Raw genomic sequence first — 24058 nt, 5'->3', positions numbered from 1 at the left:
GCACTGAGAGCCCTCGGCAGCGCGGTGCCTGATGGACTGCTGAGGGAGAAACCAGTCACCTTGTGACTACCGGACCGCTTTAGGAAACCGAGAGAAGAGACGGGGCCTATCTTAGAGCAGTGGGATCTAAGGGCGGGAACAAGTACGGCTGGAGGAAAGGGTGACTATGAGACACAGTTCCACCTCAGAATGGACAGATGCAGCTACAGAGGAGCCGGGAGGGGGGAGAGTGAAAAGCAGGGTGTGAAGTCTAGCTTAAGTGACTGGAAAGTCAGGGCTACCAGGGGTGGGGACCCATCACTGAAGATCATCAGAAAAAGGTGTAGGGTGGAGCGAAGGACGAGAAATTATGTTCCAGAAACCAAGATGTCCTCCAGTAGGTGCATGGATGAACCATGGAGCATTCAGACAACCGAACGGCATTCTGTGCTAAAAAGACATGAACGACCAAGTCATGAGAAGACACGGAGAAATCTTACGTGCATTTTACTAAGTGAAAGAAGCCACTCTGAAAAGACTTCATATGTATGATCCCAACTATATGGCATTCCCGAAAAGGTAAAACAATGCAGACAGTGAAAAGGTCTGTGGTTGCCAGGGGTTGGGGCGGGGGGAACAGAGGGACGAATGGGATTTTTAGGGCAGTGAAAATACTCTGTGTGATACTCTAATGGTAGAAACAGGTCATTATACATTCGTCCAAACCTAGAGAATGGACAACACCAAGAATGAAGCCTAATGTCAACTGTGGACTTTGGGTGATTCTGATGTGTCAGCACAGGGGTATCCATTGTAACAAATGTCCTCTCTGGTGGGGGACGTGGAGTGGGGGATGGGCGGTGCATGTGTGGGAGCAGGGGAGCATATGGGAAATATCTGTGACTTCCCCTAAATTTTGCTGTAAACCTAAAACTGCTCTGAAAAAAAAAAACTTAGTCTTTAAGGAGAACGTCATCTGGTTTCTGATGAACACCATTAGATGTCTGGGAACAACGCAGCAGTCTCAAGTGAGAGAAGGAGGCAAAATTGTACACATTTTTAGGGTTACCTGTAAATATAGGATAGGTGACATTGCCAAAGATCCAAGTATTTTCAAATGAATAGCGGTTAGCCTATTATGCATTTACACAATGAATGAATGAACCCCTAAAAGAAATATTTTCCTTTTCATCCTACTATATGTATTAAATAATCATATTTAGTACCAGAGAAACATGTTAAAAAAGAATATACTGTGGGGCACCTGGGTGGCTCAGTCGGTTGAGCGTCCGACTTCGGCTCAGGTCACGATCTCACGGTCCGTGAGTTCGAGCCCCACGTCGGGCTCTGTGCTGACAGCTCAGAGCCTGAAGCCCACTTCGGATTCTGTGTCTCCCTCTCTCTCTGCCCCTCCCCCACTCACACTCTGTCTCTCTCTCTCAAAAATAAAGTTTAAAAAAAGCTTAAAAAAAAGAATACGCTGCTAGCACTAACTTTTTTTTCTTAATCTTCAAAAATAAATTGTACTGCCTAAAGACAAGTTATGTTTTGCATGAACAATTATGAACTACTAACTCTTCGGACCTAGTATAAAAATATCTTCCTTGGAGATTTTTCCTAGTCTGTTTGTTTTCACAGCTGAAGGATAAGATGAGTGATATTCTACAGTAGTTTGTAAGTGTCTGGGTAGCTATCTACCCTAGGAAGATACATGTACATATGCTCAACACCTGCCATTCAAAGGTGAAAACACCTGGAAGCATCATTATTCCTAGCCCTGCTTCCAAGATTTGAGTAGGATGTTTATTCTGAATATTCTGTCCCAACACAGTAACATACAAGGAATGCTTCATATTGAAAACAAGTCAATTCCTTTAATGCTATGATATCTATGAAATTAATGCCGCGATGGCTATGACGCAGACTTCTGGGTAAAGATGGTCTGAACACACGCATCTCCTTCTAATCTCTGCCAATTCCATTAAAACAACAGAAAATGGACTTTAAATGAAGACACGACCCTTAAGGATGAGGAGGACAAAAAAGGAAACAGGAGCGGTGAGATTCTGGAAAGAAGAAAGGCAGGCCTCAAACCTGCCCTGTCCACGGAGAGGCTTCTTCCCTGGAGGGGAAGAGGCGTGTCCTCCGGGACAGCAGGACCCTGAGGGCCAGGGGAGCGTGTGGCACGAAGGGGCTGCACACTAATGTCACCCTTCCCCCCAAGCCGTCGTGACTAGGGTTCTCAGAATGCTAGGAGCCGGGCGTCACCCTCCAGGCAGCAGAACCTGACCAGCCAAGAGAAAGGCCAAAAGACATTGCTGTTGGGAGCTTCCCCGAGGAAACAGCGTGGCCAGGTCACCACACAGTGCGTGGGGAGTCCTGCCTCCCCACCTCAGAGTTGCCATTCAGCTTTTTAGACCTTTCACTCTTAAATATAAACAAATGACCTGAGGTCACAGGAGGAAAAACTACTTAAAAAAAACTTTTCCCCCCAAAATTCCCCCAGCACCGAAGAGCCTGTTTCTGGATTCAAAGGGCCCACACAGTGGCCGGCACTGAGGGCTGGGTTAACAGAGGGAAGCCAGTCCCCGGTGCAGGCTCAGCCCTCCGTGGGCACTTTCTCCACTCTTCCTCTTCCTTGCCCGACTCCCTTATTTTGGAGGAGAGAATCCTAAGGAATTTCCCGAGGAAAATAAGCACATAAATGTAATGTGTGGTTGTTGCTGACAGCATGCATGTCTGAACAATCTCTTCACTCTATCCCCTTACACTGACTGCCTGCTTGTCTGGGTTGGAGAGAATATTCCTTCAGAAAGCTAAAGGCTAAAGGTCCTGTATGCAACACGGGGAGAAAGTGGAGCGAATCCCCGGGATGCCGGCAGCGCACCGGCATTCGGAGGTGACCAGTCCAGAACGGAGCAGGGCCGACACATGTAGAAGACGCTCCGTCAGGGAAAGAAAAATTAATGTAAAAACCGATATTCATATAAATATCCTGCGAGGAGATGTAGAGAGCCAGCAAACTGGTTAACTAGTTTACCGCTAGTGAAGTAGGGGCAACTAGTGATCACCACACAGAAAACAAACAAAAAGTCAACACTCAGTCCAGGGAAGACGGAGGCTGGACGGGAAATGTAACCATGAATTGCCTCCAGACCCGGCCTTGGGCAGAAAGAGCACCTGCATGGTCCTGACGCAAGTGCTGGGTGCTGAGCGTCCCAAGTTGCAATAGAACTTATCGGGAGGGAAGGTCATGGAAACAGGTAAGATGACTGGCCTGGCATTTAAAAGTCAGGGGGGAGCGGCATGGGCAGTATTAGGACCCAAGGGAGCCTAACACCAAAATAATTAGCTGAAAAGGCAAAAGTATCTCAGGACAGGAGAAAATGAGGGAGGAGGTGGAGGAGGAAAGGACAGAGGGAGAGCCACCGTTCCTAACAAACCCTGGAGAAATACTTAGTTTCTAAAACTACATGTGTAAAACCGTGATAAAAACCAAGAGCAATTTTTCACTGGTACTATAAAAACTTTACAAATAGTATTTGGGATGTCAAAGCCGATCTGATCCAGCCCAGTGTCTACACACGCACGGCTGCCTCTGTTCCCTAGAGAGATGAATTATGACTTTAAGACCTGCTCTTAATGGTATGGAATAACCCCCGGGCTAAGACACCGCCCCGCGGCTCCGGGCCAGGGCACGCCTGGCCTGGAGAAGTGCTGCAGGACAACCCGGGACTAAACCGCCGCGGAATCCAGCAGAAGGACGTCCACACAAGACTCTACGGCAACAGCGAGAAACTGGGAGAAGAGGCCAACAGCCAGGGAATGGCACTTGTAAGGAAAATGGCTCAAACCCTTTCCGATCAAATGGTTACTCACCGGTGCCACACCTCTCCAAGCTGCCTGTGCACACGGGAAGTCAATTCACACTTGTTGAGAGAACAGATGGACTGACTCTCACTTAACTACAATTAACGCCCCCAAGTGCCTTCGTTTGGCTTAAGATGGCGATGATGCTTCTTGACACTAACCGCTCGGTGGGAGGGCCCCTTCCCACCGCAGGTCCATCATCAACTGAACAGTACACACCTTATTAGGCTTTAGTTATGTCATGAGGGGCGGCAATATCTGGAGACATATTTCACTGTCCGCCTCCAAGAAATTCCAGTTGGGGCCAAGGCAGAACGAAACCATACTGACTTTCCAATCAGGAGCCAGCAGAGCTGGGCGAGCTCCTGAGGGTTTGGAGAACTGCTGACAGACATAACAGACCTTTTAAGTATCCTGCCCATTATGAAGGGTTCTTTCCTCGGCTCATGAACGCTTTTTAAGGTCTTCATTTTAATTCGATGACAATGTAAACAACAGATCGTATAAGCTTTGTCTAAGAACAGCCTCAGATTTCTCGAAAACTGTACTCAAGAGTTTCTGGCAGGAAACTGAGCCCTGATAATAGGCCCCAAATTGGGTCAGGAAGCCACTGAAAAGCAAATTAGGGGCACGTTTTACAAATACCACTTTCTAGCAGAATTTTATCAGGTGGCACAGCTTTTACCAGGACAGCACTTCCAGCAGCTAGAGACACAATGCTGTCTGAGGAGAGAGGATAAGAATTTTGAAGGCTGTTCCTCTTGGCACCGCCACAGAAGCAGCACACAGCCTGTCCACAGTACAGAGCCTGACGGAGGATTCTTCACAGGATGACCCCTTACTGTTTTCACAACAAATTTTAAATGCACAAATGAGGGGCGCCTAGGTGGCGCAGTCGGTTAAGCGTCCGACTTCAGCCAGGTCACGATCTCGCGGTCCGGGAGTTCGAGCCCCGCGTCAGGCTCTGGGCTGATGGCTCAGAGCCTGGAGCCTGCTTTCGATTCTGTGTCTTCCTCTCTCTCTGCCCCTCCCCCGTTCATGCTCTGTCTCTCTCTGTCCCAAAAATAAAAAAATGTTGAAAAAAAAAAAAATTAAATGCACAAATGGTCATGGCTTTTCCCGTTGGCTCTTATGATCATCTTGCATGCTTTCGTTCACAGAGTCATTTTTACCATCCTGCCCCCCCCCGCAGAGTGAGGACTATCACTATGTGTCAGAAACCTTCTCTGGCTGCCCCCAAACTCAATGAAAGAAAGGGGGTGGCGGGGCAAGGACAGGGTCCTTTTCCCACATTTTCATAATCACGAGGGCCTTTTTAAAAGGCTTCTGAACTGAGCATACCACACTGCACAGGTATCAAAACTGCAAGTTAGTCTTACTCTCTGTAATATTTACATATGTATCACATGGATAAAGACCCATAAGCATAAAACATTGACAGGAAGCATATATCTGCATCCTCCATTAGCCCCACTCTCTTCCTCCTGAAGCTTTTGGGCCTGTAACCCAAAGATCACTTCCATTTAGCTTACAAAATGACATTAGACGTTATGAAGCTGAGAAGTTAGCTCCCTAGCTCAGGCTGGGCTAACAGGAAAACCCAGGAGAGTGCCCTGAGGAGAGTCAGCGGTGCAGGGAGCACTCACATCGTTAGTACTTTATGATACACGTACACACTTAACACCCTGACGCTAGTTAGGAGGGTGCGTAGATACAGCACGTGCATATAAATGTATGTAGTAAGTTTAAATAATTGTTCCAATGTTGGCATATTTTTCACATACTGAAAATGGAAGCATAAACATCATCTACGTATTTACTTAAGGTGGGCTTCCGAAAATCAAGATTTAAATAATATAATAAAAAAATGTAGCGGGGCGCCTGGGTGGCTCAGTCGGCTGAGTGTCCGGCTTCGGCTCAGGTCATGATCTCACGGTTTGTGAGTTCGAGCCCCATGTTGGGCTCTGTGCTGACAGTGTGGAGCCTGCCTGGAATTCCCTCACTCTCTCTCTGCCCCTCCCCCACTCATGCTCGCTCGCTCTCTCTCAAAATAAATGAATAAACTTAAAAAAAATTTTTTTTCAATGTAATAGGCCAGGATGGAAGGTGGGCAAGGATGAGGAGGCAGAGGGTAAGCAGTGAGTGTGACTCCACTTAGAAATCACAGCACTCCAAGAAGGCCCCCCTCTTGTCCCATCGTTGCACGTTATAGAAGAAAAAACTATGCCCCAGTGAAGCCCAGGGTCACCCAGAATGACCCAACCAGCGAGCAAGAAACTAGCGAGCGACGTGACCCTTCATCTGTAGTCCACTGGCAATTCCTGGAACAGACTGGAACAAAAATAAACACACAAGGAGCTGGCTCATCTCATGTTCACTCACCTCTTTAAAAACTACCCAGAGAAGAGAGAAAGAATAAACAAGCAAACAAGAACCGCTCGAGAGCATAACCGGTCCAAAGTCCCAAGGTTAGGCCCTTTGCTCAGAGTCAGGTCCCACAGGCTCCTGAGAGATGTGACCTTTACAACTCATTCTAGTAAGGAGCCAAGGCTGAGTTATCTGCCTGCCTGCTCGAAGCAGGTGATGAGGAAGTCTTCAGGTATCTGGGAAGATTAGAAAAATCTCCCCCTGTCCTGATAATGTCAGCTACATGAAGCGTTTATTTCAGGGCTGATCTTCATCCATTTTCACACTAGTAACGGAAGTTGAGCTGCAGTTACACAGAAGTGTGCATACCTCCTGACAATGCCAAGTCTAAACAAAAATTCGCTACTTCTGGAATTATAAAAAGACCTAGTCAGAACAAAGAAAAACAATAAACAATTTAGGTATTTAACAGCAAAAGGATTAAGTAAACGATACATCCTTAGGAGAGTATATGCAGCTCTCCAAAGAATTTACAAAGAATTTTTAATAAAATGGGAAACCACTTGTGTTATTTTACACAACCAGGATAAATATGTATACAATATTATCTCGCCATCATAGCTTAGAATTTTAAGAGAAGTAAAACAGGAAGGAAATTCAGTAACATCTTAATGATGCCTTCTTTGGGTAGAATTACATAAGCGACACGCTTTACCTTCTTTTCTATTTTCCAGACTTCTCATATTGAGTGTATACTATCCTATAAGCAGGGGGGGAGATGAAGCTACGTGTATTTTTCAAGAATAAAGGGAAAAGATAATTTTAAGCTACCACTAAGAAAATACAGAAACAATTTATCAATTCTCCACTGCCTTATAAAATCTTACCTTAACTTTCTTTTTCCAGGTAGATTTTTGCTTTTCCTCCTCCTCCTCAATTAATTTAAGTGCCAGCTCTTTGTTAACTTTCGGCAATTTCTAACAGCAGGAAAAAAAAAAAGGTGTATGAAATGTCTACAGTTTAGCTTTAAAAGTTAACAGTTCTGTAAGAAGTACAATCTCACCAACAGGTGATGTCTAATTCTCATTTTCAAACTTTCGTCGTCCCCAGAGTAGGGAAGAATGCGGACACAGGGGACGCCATCAGGCACACACAAAGGGACAGAGCCCTCAGCGCCGGGAGCGCTTGAGCTCACGCGGCCCCCTCCTGTGCATGGAGAAGCCAGCTGGGAGAAGCAGTCTCGGGGGGTCAGCGCACCGGGGGAGGCCCTCACTGTGAACGGGAGGCCAGCAGGCCTGCCGCTGCGGCCCCTGGCTGGGGTTCAGGGAACCCCTAAAACGCTACTAATAATGCCAAATGCACTATCTCCTGCTCCTGCAGTGGCAGATTTCTAAGGGGAGTTCTAGGTGTGAGTCTGACAGCTCTCAGGACAAAGCTGCGAGCTCTTTATTGTTCCCCACTTAGTGCTTATGTCCCCTGTAAAATACAACTTGGACAAGTAATGCAAAGAAGGGGACAAGAGTGCTCCATGTCCCAGCCTCCCCCTTGCCCCCCAACACACATCTGACACTCCTAAAAAACAAGTAATCTGGAAAAAGGAAATACCAGCGACTAGCCTTTAGTACTGAGTGTGTGGACATATGTGTGTTTATGCACACGTATGTGTATGTATGTATGCACGTGTCTTTGGTATTGTGTACACGTGTGTGTTTGTGCACACGTATGTGTATGTACGTATGCATACGTCTTTGGTACTGTGTGCACGTTTGAGCACACGTATGTAAACGTACACGTGCATGTGTCTTTAGTACTCAGTGCGTGTACATACGTGTTTTGCACATGCATGTATATGTACGTATGTACATCTTTAGTATTGTGTGCAAATATGTGTGTTTATGCACCCGTATGTGTATGTATGTATGCATGCGTCTTTAGTACTGAGTGTGTGCACATACGTGTGTGTTTATGCAAATGTACATATTTGTACACACGCATGCATCTGTGTGTTCATTTATCACCAATGTTCAGCTACAAACGAGCGGGGCAATAGAGAGAATGGGAAGCAGAGGGCCTCAGCGTCCCTGCCTGCTGGCTGCTGGGCCAACATCGAAAGTTAAAAGTTCTTCCCCCTGGCAGCAAACAGATGGTCAGCACAACCTGGGGTTCCAGTTTGTGGTTTTCTGACCACCCCCCCAGGACGCCAGCCCCGGCTGCAGCCCTCCTGGGAAGCCCGGGTCCCAGCGGTAGCCTCAGCAGCCCAGCTCCTCAGGGCCCGCCTCCTTCCTGGTGCTCCCCGCCCCCCACCCAGCCGTGCTACCTGCTTCCTGCAGCCACTGCCTCTCTTATCAATATCCTTATTCCATATCAGTATCAAGATGCCTCAGTTCTCTAACACCTGGCTGACGATTCTTTACGTCGAATTCTATTAATGTAACTAGGTGGCCTGATGTGACATAGTCTGATGGCCCTGATCCAAGCAGACAGCCTAGGGTACTGCCAAATGTCAGAAATGGGAATTATCGAAGCCTCAACACCCTAAACACTGAAAACTCATCCGAAAACTCCATCGCGTTTTCTTAGAAGGGCCGCCACTATCAGTCCCTCCGGCATCCCTTCCCACAACGTCATGACCACAGAATCCATTACGATCAACCTGTAAAGAGTGTCCACCCTCATGACCAGTAAGATACACCAAAACTATTAGAAACAGATGTAAACTAAAAATGGGAAGACAAAGAAACGGATGGCAGGTTGTTTTGGAATAACACACAAAATGAAAATTAAGTACTTTCCCCTGGTAAACTCAACAGTGAGCACAGTATCTACCTTTAACTGGACTCTCTGTGCACGTGTTTCTTCTATCTTCTGTCGGATCTTATCTTTCCTGTATTCTTCATAAGCAAATGGATTTACCATCAATTTCACCTTTTCAAAGTGGAAAAAAAAGTTCACAAATAAAAGTCATATTTAAGAGCGTGTTTCATATACACCATGACTATTATGCTGACAGACTGTCTTACAAATCAAGTATGTTTTGCAAAATGCAAGTAAATAGAAAAGAAATGGCTCATTAATCACATAAAATCAGGGCAGTTTTCTATTTACCTTGTGATAGAGTCTTATATCCATGAAAAATCCATGCATATATGCCCGGAGAAATGGTGACCCAATTAGATGTGTGAGCCCTGGAAAGAGTTAATCACAAGAGGGCAGGTCATTATGAAATCTTTTTTTTTTTTCCATTTTTTTTTTTTATGTTTACTCTTTTTTTTTGAGAGAGAGAGATACAGAGTGAGAGCAGAGGAGGGGCAGAGAGAGAGACAGAAAGAGAGACAGAATCTGAAGCAGGCTTCAGACTCATAGCTGTCAGCACAGAGCCTGATGTGGGGCTCGAACTCATGAACCGTAAGAATATGACCTGAGCCAAAGTCTGATGCTTCACGGACTCGAGCCACCCAGGTGCCCCAGGTCCTTATGAAATCTTGATGAAAAATAAACAGGTTTTCTTGGATTATAGTAAAATTTCACTTCTGATTGATTATCAGAAGATTTTACTCTGGAGACCAGAACCACTAATTTTCATAAACTATGGAGAAAATCTAGTCCATTCTAAGCAGTGTCACTCTTACTTATTTTCAATGTCATCTTAAACACAAAGGTGACAAAAAGTCTTTATGAACTATGAAAGACTGCTAAAGAAAGATCCTTAATACTAATGGTTCTCAGATTTTTGGATTCCATGGATCAGTTTAATTTAAAAAATACTCCTGGCATCAACAGTAACTTGCCAACTTTCATTGTGCCAGGTAGAAGCAGTGGTGGTGGGGTCGGGGGGCATTATCTTCCATAATTTCCGAACACAAAGCACGCTATCACAATGATAACGTAGCAAGGGCATGTTCTTTCCATTATTCTCATTTTATAGATGAGAAAACCAAGGCTTAACAGGGGTAAACAAGCTGGCCAAGTCCCTCAGATATGAAGCAGGAGAGGGGGATGTGTACCCGTCAGCCTTCCTCCGATGCCCACGGTGTTAGTCACCATGCGTTCTGTCTAGCATTCTGGCACAATATTCCATGAAACATGTTTTGGGAAATACCATGCTTTATAACTGCCTTCCTCACCCAAAGTAAACACAGTAAGAGAGACTAAACAAGCACCCAAGATGAACTAAACACAGTCTTTTTAAAACCCTGCAAAACAACAATGACTTTTCCCCTCCCATGTTCAGAATGGAGGTGAGTGTGACAGACACAAGTATAAAAATTACCCTGAAAATGCTTAGGAAGGCCCAGAAGCAGGAAAATCTTATTTCACCATATTTCATTCAGGGATCATTTTTAAAAAGCTGACTACAAGTCTTTCCTCTTTAAACATTAACATTTAAAGAGTTACTTTGGTGGGAACTGGCAGAAAATGAGTTCTGCCTGGATTAATTGTGCGATGAAATACACCTTAAGGGACTCCTCGGTGGCTCAGTTGCTTAAGCGTCGGACTCTTGATCTTGGCTCAGGTCGTGATCCCAGGGTTGTGGGATCCAGTCCTGTATCAAGCTCTACACTGAGTTCGGAGCCTGCTTGAGATTCTCTCTCCCTCCCTCCCTCTGCCCTTCTGCTAGAGCTAATTACAAAACAAATACCGCTTAAAAATAAGGTTTAATAACTTCTCTATTTATGCCACAACTCTATTTTCTCTTAACGTTTAACTGCGGCTGTATACCCATCTGTTCCACAGACACCTAAGTTGCCTGGATTCGTAAAGAATGGGTCCTTTGAGTTTGCCCGCTCTCCATGCAAATTTCTTAGGCGGCCTCTCTCCAACAACACGACTCGATCAGCTCGATCTGCTCTCCTTATCCTACAGGGTAGTACCAGTCATCTGAGCAACACGCATTCCCCTGAGGGGCGGTATGGTTGAGGTGAAGAGCACATGCTCCAGGTGTAAAGCCAAACCCTCACGTTCACGATCACTGGGGTCTTTGGCAAGTTCGTTTCACCTTCTTGGGCCTCAGCTTCCTCGTCTACAAAGTGGCATCATAACCGTAGCCACTCCACGGAGCGGCGAGGATTAAGAGCTGTATGTGAACGTGCAGAATATTACCCGGCACATGGTAAGCCCTACGAGTGCTGGCTACCGCTGATAAAAGGCATTTCTTGTCTGTGACGCTCAAGCCTAAAGGAACTATTAAGGTTCTACGTATCTGAGGATTCAATCGGGTTTCTAAGTTTTGGATGAGGTCTTCTGTAAGCTTAAAGGGAGCCAGAAATCATTTACGTGCAGTCTCTGCGATATTTTCAAAACCTTTTACTCAAAGCGGTACTAAAAAAAATACATCACTGCTTTCTTGACACTTTTCTATACATAGCTAGTGTGCTCAAGAAAGTTACTCCTCACTTAAGATACAAAAAAGGTTGGGGAGGTTGAATTATCTGAATCTGTCCTAAGCAGAGATTACCAACTTGACAACGTACATAGACTGTTATATCTGCTTTGGCAGAAAAAGAAGATGCAGAGAATCAGATAAAACGTGACTCTACTGCCCCCGATGTTCAAAACTCCCCCTCCCCAACAACCTTATAAATATTTTATCATAATTTTTTTTTTTTTTTACCTAAATTTTCGAGGTCTTTCTTGGTGACAAATTTGTAATCATCGTAAACTGTGCTTTCTGGATTCTCTTCTAGTTCTTCGGTCAAGTTGTCCAGGAAGGAGCACCACCTGGGAGCAGGGCCCAAAACCTACCGGTGTGGATTAAAAGGTTAGCAAATGTACATTCTCGCCACATCAACTAACAGTGACTTACTTTACAACCAGATTTTCTTAAATTTAAAAATGCTTGTTTGTATCAGAAGTGCTGGAAACTAATTACAATATGCATAATCAACAAGTATATAATGGAAGGGAATAAAGTAGGAAAAATTTAGGCTTGTGAGGGAAAAATTTCAGTCTGGGATGCAACGATATTAAAAAAAATTTTTTTTTAATGTTTGTTTATTTTTGAGAGAGACAGAGACAGAGCTTGAGCAGGGGTGGGGCAGAGAGAGAGGGAGACACAGAATCCCAAGCAGGTTCCAGGCTCTGAGCTGCCAGCACAGAGCCTGATGCAGGGCTCGAACCCACAGACCACGAGATCGTGACTTGAGCTGAAGTTAGACGCCCAACTGACTGAGCCACCCAGGCGCCCCTGGGATGCAAAGATATTAATGAACGTTCTTACATTAGCACTATCAAAATACAAATAAATAATGCAGGTACTTAAAATAATATCCATCCATTTATCTTCTCTTTCATTCAAAAGAGTGCTAGAATCTACAAAAGCATATTTGGCATAAGAGATTTTTTTTAAGTCCACCTCTCATGAAGACAAGTCTAAAATGAGAATCACCTTTCTTTTTTTTAAAGCCTATTTATTTTGAGAGAGAGACAGAGAGCACAAGTGGAGGAGGGGCAGAGAGAGAGAGAGAGACAGACAGACAGACAGACAGAAACAGAAAGAGAATCCCAAGCAGACTCCACACTGTCAGCACAGAGCCTGACATGGGGCTGGAACCCGGGAACCGTGGGATCATGACCTGGGCTGAAGTCAGACGCTTAACTGACCGAGCCACCCAGGCACCCCGCAAATCACCTTCTTTTCAGGGGTTTTCAACTAATTACTTGATAATTATATTTGCTCTTGTGTGGTCCACTTCATTTAATTCATTAAAAATTAAAATTCTCTATACAGAATCCTTCAGACTTAACCTAAAATGGGTCACCACGACCCACAAGTTAATCCCAATGATAGGCTGAGGAATAAAAGTTGAATACAATTTATAACCCACTAATGCAATATGAATAGTTCACAATTCATAGTTGTAATCCAACTGCTTCCATAAAATGTGACTGCTTTTTACTTTTCTGCTGTTGATACAGATCTTTCCCAGCACTACGCCTCACCCACTGAGGTCAAGGCTTATCCCAAATGAAACAATGCTACGCAGCGGGAAGGCTATGCTGTTGAAAAGTGTCTGCTGAACTCCAGGCTTTCAGAAGAACAACCCTGGGCTGACAAAATGGAACTTCCCGTGACTACTTCCCTGTGTATTTTGATAGCTATCAACTCACCAGGAGAAAAACAAAAATCATAATGAAAATGATGAAACCTAGCTTAAACTTTCTGGAGAAGGGAAGGTGGGAGAGACTCATAACAAGGAACAACAGTGCCTAATACCACCTTCACTCAAAAAAATAGTAAATGTTAGATATGGCCACACTGGCATAGTATCGTCGTGCTCGATTAGAAAGGGTGATCCCCCCAAGCCCCAAAGGTTATGGCACTCATCAACATGAAAAATAATGTTTAAGGAGCATAAAAGGAGTCCTATCAACAAGTTTCATATTGGCATAATCTATGCAATTTTTAAAAAAATAAAGCTTTTGATGCTCTGAGTGGTTTGACTCTAACCATAAAAGATAAAACCTTCAAGAAATGCAAGGCATTAAAAAAAATTCAATGTAGGACACTTTTTAAAGAAACTGCTATGATTTTAAACAATTTTAGGACAGTAGCTCGAAGTCAACAAATGTCGATGATAAACGCTACTACATATAAAGCACTGTGCTAAAACCGAAGAGTTTATCAAGTCTGGCTGGAGCAGAAAATCTAGCGGAACACATGCACACAACACTCAGTTGTGTAAAGCAACAGACTGAGATCGCACGGAGTCCGCGGGGAAGACAGGTGGGGGCCCTGGGCAGGCTGGGACCCCGAAAAGCACATACAGAGGGACTTCAGGTGGAAGCGAACTCCTGAGTAAGCTGGGAAAATCGTGAGCCCCTTCAAGAGAGAGCTTGGGCACTTACACTCCAGGTATGTGCGTCCCATCGTTCATAAAGCAAACGCATAAAGCAAAAGCTCTGCCATCTGCTGGAGCAGAACCTAAGACGGCAACCTCCTCTCTTCTTTTAGACAGAAAGAAAGCACCCTATGGTCGCTTCTCCAGAATATGATCCCCAAGATACTGTCCTCTTGGGAGGGTAGGAACTTCATCTGTTCTAAATGCTGAATTTCGAGTACCTAGAACACTGCCTGCCAAGTAGTACTGTTTTCAATACATATTTCACAAATACATCTATTCTCACATCATGTATGAATGTGTCATAAATTCCACATGCACAAAGTACTAAGATGTAAAGGGTCCTGGGGCACCTGGGTGGCTCAGTCAGTTAAGCATCTGACTTCGGCTCAGGTCATGATCTCACAGCTCGTGAGCTCAAGCCCCGTGTCGGGCTCGGTGCTGACAGCTCAGAGCCTGGAGCTGCTTTGGATTCTGTCTCCCTCTCTCTCTGTCCCTCCGCTGCTTGCACTCTGTCTCTTTCTCGCTCTTAATTATAAAAAAAAACATGTAAAAAAATTAAAAAGAAAAAAGACTGAAAGGGTCCTGTTTGGCATTAGTATTTTTTAAATTGTTTAATTTTCCTTATTCAGAAAAAAAAAAAAAACACTCAAATACTTCTCCATAAAACTACTGGATATGACAACACTTTTTGGTGAAAGTCAGACTATTTTGCCTCCTATGCGAGGGGGCAACGGTTACCAAATAACCTCATAATAAAGCAGTTTCACCTTTAAAAACCTTCAATCAGTGATAAACATGGGCTTCAAAGACAGTAAGAATATACTGTGCTAACCGACTCTTCTGGAGGGAGGGCGGTGAAGGGCAGGAGTATCAAAATATCATCCCAGATCTGAACTTATTTTCACAAAAGTCCTTTTTGATGACGTTCCACGACATTCATCTTGATTAGTTAACTGGATTCTAATGGAATTGTTCTAAACGGCCTCTCAGGGGACAGATCTGGTTACGGTAAATACACCCTGCAGTCAAATTCGTGGCCATTAAATTTTACAGGAGGAAATATTTCCATCAAAAACAAAATTTAATCGGGTGGGTTGATTTTATTAATCACATTTCCCTAGTTCCTCTTCAGGAAAAAAAAAAAACAAAACACATCAGAACAACCATAACAAAGTTGAAATTAATGATTTAACTGGCATTAAACTGCAGGTCTACCTAAATCACAGCTCTCCTCAAAGGTCTACCATTAGCTTGTAAAAGCAGTAGTTGGCTTTTGGAGGACTTAACCATATGCACAACTCTCTGGGGTACCCATAAGGACCACAATATTAATTAATGTGTAAAAAGTCCTTGTTTTCACTCAAAATATGTTAAGCCTTCAATTAATCCTTAAAAATATATTCATTTGCTTCCTACATTTCAGGCTTTCCAACTTGAAGAAAGCTTCCTTTTTAACCACTGGTGTCCTATTACTACTCTACGTATCGAAAGCTTCTAGGTTTTCTGTACTGTCGTCAGACTGCTATATTCCGTACTTCCGCCACAACTGATTATTGCTCGCTTACCTACATTTTTATGCACCTTAAGAGTGGTTTCAGAAAGCTGGTGAAGACTCTTCTATTTTGAACTTCTGTTATCTGTTAATGAACTTCTACTTTGAACTTGTAAGAACCTCCTAAAGTCACAAGTCAATACAGCAGAGAACCGGAAAGGGACTCTCTGAGCTACTATTAAGGGACACTGTGGGTCCCTCAGCAACTTTCGTGATCATCTTCTCAATGAATCTAAACAGAAACATGTGGTCCTCCTGAATGGGAAACAATCTTGATCAACATGCCCTGGGAAGGCCTCAACTCCAGGGCAGCCAAGTATCTGCTTGCTCTCATCCATGTGAGCAAGAAGAACTGATTTTAAAGTACGTGAAAACACACGCTACGTGCCCAAGATCATCTGTCTCTACGACTACGAACTTCCTTTAAGACGTTACTTACATAAGCTCAATTTTAAAATTCAAAGTTCTCGTGGGGCGCCTGGGTGGCTCAGCCCGTTAAGCTCCGACTTCGGCTCAGGTCTATGATCTCATGGTTTACGAATTCGAGCCCTGCGTCGGGCTCTGTGCTGACGGCTCAGACTCTGGAGCCTGTTTCGGATTCTGGGTCTCCCTCTCTGCTCCTCCCCTGCTCACACTCTCTCTCGAAAATAAACATTAAAATTCAAAGTTCTCATATATTCGGGTAGTGGACAAAAATGACAGAGTGGGGAGAAAAGAGAATGGATTATTAAAATTCTTATGGAGTTGACAGAAGAGGGCGGCCCTCCCACACCCTACTTACGAAAAATCACTGTGTCACACGCATCCCAAAGCTGGGTTGGGGCAGAAATGAAGATTGAGAGTTTTCTAAAGGGGTGGTTTTTAACAGATTAAGGACAGGTAAAATAACAACAACAAAGTATTATTCCTATTATTAGAGACAAAGAGCCAAACTAGTAGGTCAGTATAAATCTCATCATTTTTTCCATCTACTTACAAAGCTACTGAGCACAACTAATCTCCTCATCTTCCTACCGTCAAATGGTAAGAAAATAACTGATAACAGCAGTTCAATTTGAAATTCTTTTATGTTTGTTTATTTCAAGTTTTACATTTAAGTTCCAATTAGTTAACATCTACTGTAGTATTAGTTTTAGGAAGAGAATTTAGTGATTCATCACTTACACTTAACACTCAGTGCCATCATAAGTGCCCTCCCTAAGGCCCACCCCCACCCTCCAACAACCCTCAGTTTGTTCTCTTTTCTGGTGTCTCTCTTCTGCCCCCCACCCCATGCTCCTCTGTTTCGTTTCCTAAATTCCGCTGACTTATCTCGTTTGGCATAATACACTTTAGTTCATCCACGTGGTTGCAAATGGCAAGATTTCATTCTTTCCTTATGACTGAGTAATACTCCATTGTGTATAGACGCATGTTCCTTATCCATTCATTGGGTGATGGACATGTAGGCTCTCTCCGTAATTTAGTTCTTGTAGCTAATGCTGCTATAAACATTGGGGTGGACGTGTCCCTTCAATTCAGTATTTTTGTATCATTTGGGTAAATACCTAGTGGTGCAATTGCCGCGTCATAGGGTAGTTTTACTTTCAACTTTCGGGGGAAACTCCAGTGTTCTCCCGTGTGGCTGCACCAGTTTCCACTGCCACCGACAGTGCGCGAGGGGTCCCCCTTCTCCACACCCTCGCCCACACCTGTTGTTTCCTGCGTTGTTCAGTTCGGCCGTTCTGACAGGTGTGAGGTCGTACCTCGCTGTTTGTTTTTCCCTGAAATTAATTTCTAATGATTTAAAATTTCTAATGATTTAAAAAAACCGTTAGCAACTGAGAAAATTCTTAATTACTCTACTTGGGAGAACTATACCACAGACAGTAAATAACTCTGAACCAAAATGGGCTTATAAGCTGGGAAACTTCAACTGACATTATTAGCACACACAGAAGTACAGGATGTACCCCAGCACAAACAGTTGATTTTTAAAACTATTCTGTTCCAGGATTCTCAGAATGCATTGCAGCATAGTGTGAAGTAGGGTATCTTTTAATGATAACTGGAAAAAGAATCATGATAGTAGAAGAGAGCATAACATCACATGGAAAAATGGCTTAAGTATATTGTTAAGAGAGTAAAACTAGCTCCAATGAATGTCAGGGCAGATCTTAATTCATTTTTCATTCATCACATATTTACTGAGTTCCATGCTTATTATGTTCCACTCCATAAAAACAGGTAGCAGGGCACTTGGGTGGCTCAGTCAGTTAAGTGTCTGGCTTTGGCCCAGGTCATGATCTCACAGTTCCTGAGTTTGAGCCCCCCATCAGGTTCTCCCCTGTCAGCACAGAGCCCGCTACGGATCCTTTATCCTCCCACTTACTTTCTGCGCCTTCCCTGCTCACTCTGTCAAAAGTAATTCAAAAATTAAAAAACAAAAACAACAATCAGGGAGCGAAATAAAACCCCACAGGAAAGGAGTTTCACATACAACAATACTTATGTGGAAGGACTAGATGATTCTCAATTTCCTCAGCCTCATTCGTTCATTCAAAAGGTTAAGTGAGCATTTACTAAAGGTCAAGTGCCAAATGTCAAACATATGTAAAACGAGTTTGGAAAACAGTGAAATACAACATATAAATGTGATTGGCATCATAGCAGAGAGATTTTCAAATGGTGTCGGGGAGCCCTTCCTTTACTGAGACAGGAACTGAAGATAGCTTTTAAGAAGCCCTCTGAGCTAGGCCTTGAAAAATTCGAAGAGGAAATTACACGTCCAGTAAAACTTAACTAACGTGTGAAATATTTTAAATTCAATGCTACCAAAATTAATATATATTTTACGCATCATATAAAAGATGCCTACTTAGAATTATCGGTTTACTTTTTAGTGACCTTATACTACTTTAATCCTTGAACCTCAATTTAAACTCTATTTTATAATGACACCACTGAATAGATAAGCACTACACTTACAAGCAACAATGGAGAGTGTGAAGACACAACAATTTTACTGTCTAACAACCAAAAGTAAATTATCTGTTAGAAGATTCTGTCAGAGAACTGTTTTCAGGACATTCTAAAGTAGGTATAAATAGGAGTTTCTGGAACTAGAGCAATGATGAAAATCGTATCAAGAACGGCAAAAATCACAATCACTTTAGCAAACAGAGAGTTTCTTCATCCCCCTTTAAGAATTTGAAGTCGCATCCAACCAGAAATCTGTTAGGAGGCCGTAACTCTTTATCAGAAACTACTGGGTCCAGAAAGAACTTGAAGTTCAGATTTTTTGTGCATTTGAAAAAGGTGATGTGGTATGCATACTGTATATTCTATAAAATCTTTGGTGAGGTCTGGGTCAACGGTCCATATTCAGACACATTGCTATCTCTGCAGCAAAACCCATACATATTCATACCAGTGATATGGGATAAAAAAAAAAAAAAAAAGCCTCATCATTACATGGCAGGTTTGAGTCTCGATGAAGCAAGTCAAGTCAGGTTTTCCCACCAATGAATTATAAAAAAATTTTCAGGGGTTTATGGACCGCAGAACCGTGGATCAGAGAAAACAGAGGTATGCTGTACTATAAATAAAATGATAAACAAACAAATAATATTATGATGGTTAATTTTTCTAACTGCATAGCTTGCATCTCTAGGGGCAGAATGGGATTTTGCCAACTAAGACCGACTATTCAAAACGTACACTTAAAGGAAAATTTCCTTTCAAACTTTTCCTGCACTACTGGTTGAAAGGCACCACCGGCACCAGCATGTATTTTCAAATTCTGACAGCTGGGGCTTAATAATAACCGACGGTAAGCCCAAAACCAGAGAGACAGCTGGGTGAGCCGAGGGAGTGGCCATGCATTTAAGCATGTAATTGCATTTGCAACATAATGAGCTGCCTAATTGCATACCCAAGTTTACATGCATTTGCGTGAGTAATTATGAGTCACTTACAGGTACTCATAGTGCTCTGTCCTCTCCTTCCTAAAAATCAGATGAGCAAAGGAGCAATTGAATTTCAACATTTTAAAAGGTTGATTTCAAAAAGGAGAAAAATTATTACCTGCCATGATTTGCATTTTGAGTTAGTTTTTGAAAAAGCAGTTTAGACACTGGAAGGAAATGATAAGAGAATAAGGCCGAGCGGAACAAATATGTCAGACTGCTCATGCCACTGTCTACTCACTATTAGCCAACCAAACCGACAGTCAGTCTCTGTATGAGAGGCTCTGGGAGTACAGACAAGCATGATATGGAATGCCTGTCACACCCAACGGCTGGGGGAGACAGGATACCCCGAGCAAATATTTAAATACAAAATTAAGACCGATAGGGACAACAACCGGGATTTGTTAGTAAGGGCGCGCTAACGACATGCTTTTGTCTCCTCTCCCTCCCAAGCTTGGTGAAAATTCACAGTCCGTCAATATAAAGAGGCATTAACCTTCAAGGACAAAAAGAACAAAAGAAGAAAATGCAGCAGTCGAGGGATTTAACGTGGTAAATGCTGGGGGCCTACGGAGGTAGAGAACAGAAAACGGGGAGTAAATTCTTCCCTGGAGTCCTTGAGACCCAGGACTTCACCTGGGAAACTAGGCCAGAATGGAGGGGAGGCGATGGAGACGAGGAACGCCTACGTTCCCACCAGCCCTTAGGAGACCAGAGGATGATTCTCTGGAGAAAGAGAAGTGGAGACAGCTCCACAAGAGAGGGCAGCAGGCGTGGAGACCTGACTGTGGGGCTGAAATCAGTTCATTAGGTGGCAGTCTGCACGTCCACCAGTGGGACCCTCAGCTCTCTTCTCATCTTCCAGAAAACCAAAAGCCACCGATGCGGTGCTGCTGCCAGCCTGAACCCCCCATGTTCCCAGAAAGAAACTGGGATGCTCCAATGTCTATAGCAGCACGATCAACAACAGCCAAAGTATGGAAAGAGCCCAAATGTCCCTCGATGGATGAATGGACAAAGAAGATGTGGTCTATATATGCAATGGAGTATGACTCGGCAATCAAAAAGAATGAAATGTTGCCATTTGCAACTACGTGGATGGAACCGGAGGGTATCATGCTAAGTGAAATTAGAGAACAGAGAAAGACAAATATCCTATGACTTCACTCATCTGAGGACTTTAAGGCACAGAACAGATGAATACAAGGGAAGGGAAACGAAAATAAGATAAAAACAGGGAGGGGGACAAAACAGAAGAGACTCTTCAATATGGAGAACATGTAACAGACGGTTACTGGAGGGGTTGTGGAGGGGGGATGGGCTAAATGGGTAAGGGGCTTAAGGAATCTACTCCCGAAATCTTTGTTGCAGTATATGCTAGCTAAGTTGGATGTAAATTTTTAAAAAAAGAAAAAAAAAGACACTGGGGGATGCTTCTCTGCAGGGAGTGAAAGATGACCCTACAGTCATTAGCTCAACAGTCAGCATGAAAACTACAGTAGACAAGACCACCACATACAAAGAGCTTCCAATTGGTATTTTAGTGCCTCATTCTTAAATAAGAATAGATCGCCTAAGATCACCATTCATTTATTACACAAATAGTTATATCAGACATTTGTCTCTTCATGGTAGATACGGCACTGAATAAAACAAACAAGAATCTCTACACTCCAGAAAGGGAAACAAAGGAAAGACGGAATTGATAAAGAAGGCTTACAATTCAACAATAAAAAGATAAGTAATTTATCTTAACTTGGCAAAGGAGGGGCGCCTGGGTGGTTCATCGGTTAAGCCTCCGACTTTGGCTCAGGTCATGATCTCACGGTTCCCGAGTTTGAGCCCCACACTGGGTTCTGTGCTGACGGCTGGCCTGCTTCGAATGCTGGGTCCCCCTCTCTCTCTGCCCCTCCCCCGCGCTCGCTCGCTGGAGCTCTCTCTCTCAAAAATAAATAATAAACATTTAAAAAATTAAAAAAAAAAAAAAAAAACTTGGCAAAGGATCTGAATAATTTCTCCAAAGATCTGAAGACGGCCAAAAGCAAATGAAAAGAGGTGCCACACCACTGGTCATCGGGAAATGCTAATCAAAACCAAATTAAGGTATCACATCACTCACTTGAATGGCAATACCCAAGAAAATGGAAAGCAACAAGTAATGCTGAGGACGTGGAGAAACTGGAAGCCTCCCATTCTGCTGGTGGGAATGCAAAATGGCGTGCAAAACACAGCGTGGCCTCTTCAGTTAAGCACGGAGCCGCCATACGATCCAGCCAGTGTAATCCTAAATATGCACACCCAGGAGAACCAAAAGTACATGTCCACACGAAATGCTTACAGCAGCATTACGTGTAGGAGCGGCAACATTTACTTCAAAAGGGAAAGCAGCCCAAACGTCCATCGACTGATGAGCGGATTAACAAGACGAAGATCCCCAAACCAGTTTCCCATACGAGGGAATGTCATTCGGCAATTAAAAAGGAACGTAGCACTGATCCATGATACAACACGGATGAACCTGGAAAACATGAAGCTAAGTGAAAGAAGCCAAACACAGAAGGTCACATAGTCTCGAACTCCTTTTCTGTGAAATGTCCACACTCCAGGCAAATCCAGAGACACAGAAGTAGAATAGTGGCTGCCCGGGGGTGGGGACGGGGTCAGGGGTCAGGGAGTGACCGGTATGGGGCTTCCTTCTGGTGTGCTCCAACGTGCACTTTGACGGTGGTGCTTATTACACAACTCGGAATACACTAAATACTCCTAAATCGTACTCTTTCAAAGGGTTATCACTTACGGCTTGTGAACTGTGTCTCCAAGAAGCCGTTACTTTTAAAAGCCTAATTACGGATCACACGTTGCACTAGCTTATTATGCCTCTTCAGTTTCCGTTAAGCTAGAAGAGCTCCTCCTGCCTTTCCGAGTTCAGGCCAGCTGATCTGGAGAGGTCTCCACATCTTACGGACTGTTTCTCAGAGTCAGATTCGGTCAAACACTGCCAACGAGGACGCACCGCTGGCCGGTGCCAGAACAACCCTTAAAGCTATTTCGACCTCAAGCATTTGGCTTTGTATGGTTACTATTTGTAATGTCACGTGCTTCATGTGTTTTACACTTTTTTTTTCCCTTCGTATTTTGGATTTGGGGTATAAAATGAGCTTACAGGAAAGGGGGCCCAATAAGGGTTCATCTGGGGACCAGATCCCACGAACCAGAGAGGCTACTGGGACTACAGATGGAGAGACCGGAGAGATGCAAGTAACACTGTACCTGTCCCCCTCCCCCCCTTCTTCCCGCACCACACATACACAAATCAAGTGGAAAGATGAGCAAGACTGAAGACAGGGACACACTTCAGTTCTTTTCAAAAGGAGCTGTTATCATGAAATTACCTTTCAGCAAACTTCTGTGACAAGATACACTCTCCTGTCTCCTTACTTCACCAAGTGCACAGACACACAAACTCAGTCCACTCTCTTCTTTTTTTAACACCATCAACGTTTAATTGAGGTGCCGGAATGTCAAGAAAGCTTCTGGGAAACCAAAGTGACCATTTTTTTTTTGAAAACCAGACACATATATCCACTGGACACGCGCTGACTGCATTTAGAACATGGAAGCTTAGCGAAAACCCAGTATTTCTGCTAAATTTAGGAACAGAATCACACTCAAGCGAACCACTGCAATTTAAGAGAGCAAACACTTTATTCCAAACCATGAAATCCCTTCAATAACACAAATCTCTTAAATTTCTCTCTTAAGCAGTCAAAACTGCATTATAAGTTGCAAACCTAAGCAACTCTTAATTTATGCTAAAATGCTTTCTGCTTCTGCTTTCCGTGACATTGCCAACAAGGCCCTACATTCTCAAGAGGAAGAATATCTTCCTACAGTCCCAAACTTCTTCAAAGTCCACTGCTAGTTAAATAGGGAACATCTGTTTCTTTGAAGGCCTCCCACTGCTTCTGTCCTGGAGAGCCTGGCCTCACACCCCAGCCCCTACTTCATGGTTACCATCACACGACACTTGAGTTTCCTAGAGCTCACAGCCAGGGTCCGCAGCGACAATACCTGCAAGGCAGTGTTAATGTCGGCCACTGCAGCCTCCGCCTCTCCCAATTTCCTAACCACGCTAAAAATGCTCAACCTTGACGGCTAGGTCTGCGCACACGCACACACACACACACCCCCCACGGGCTGAAGGCACCACGCCAGTTCTACCCTGTGAGAACGTATTTATCTTTCTGATCACACACCTGGCAGTGAGCGCTCCCCCAGATCTTGTTTTGTCACCCGGTTCCCGCCAAGGCTCACACAGATGGCTGTCCTGTGTTATCCTGGTGACCACATCACTAGTTTCCTGGTTCCATCCCACTTCCTTGCAGGCAGAAGAATTTATTTATAACTGTTCTGCACATTCTTATGCTTTCCAATTTGTAATTCTGAAGTCTACGTAAAGACTGGCGGTATATTAATATTTTAAGATATCTAGAAATGGG

The 24058-nt window shown here is 43.7% G+C and overlaps 1 protein-coding gene across 1 annotated transcript in view; it reads right to left on the bottom strand.

Moving 5' to 3' along the window:
- The window catches only part of NOL10 (nucleolar protein 10), a 90357-nt gene that overhangs the window by 15792 nt on the left and 50507 nt on the right, over positions 1-24058 (bottom strand). The window contains exons 14-17 of the mRNA XM_043604542.1: positions 11828-11954; positions 9322-9401; positions 9043-9141; positions 7104-7193 (exon numbers count right to left, since the gene is read on the bottom strand). Coding sequence (XP_043460477.1) covers positions 7104-7193; positions 9043-9141; positions 9322-9401; positions 11828-11954 — 396 coding nt within the window. The remainder of the gene's footprint in view (positions 1-7103; positions 7194-9042; positions 9142-9321; positions 9402-11827; positions 11955-24058) is intronic.

The sequence above is a fragment of the Prionailurus bengalensis genome, chromosome A3 (assembly GCF_016509475.1).
Source record: "Prionailurus bengalensis isolate Pbe53 chromosome A3, Fcat_Pben_1.1_paternal_pri, whole genome shotgun sequence".
In the NCBI taxonomy this organism is placed as follows: Eukaryota; Metazoa; Chordata; class Mammalia; order Carnivora; family Felidae; genus Prionailurus; species Prionailurus bengalensis.
This window is presented reverse-complemented; position numbering and strand designations above follow the sequence as displayed.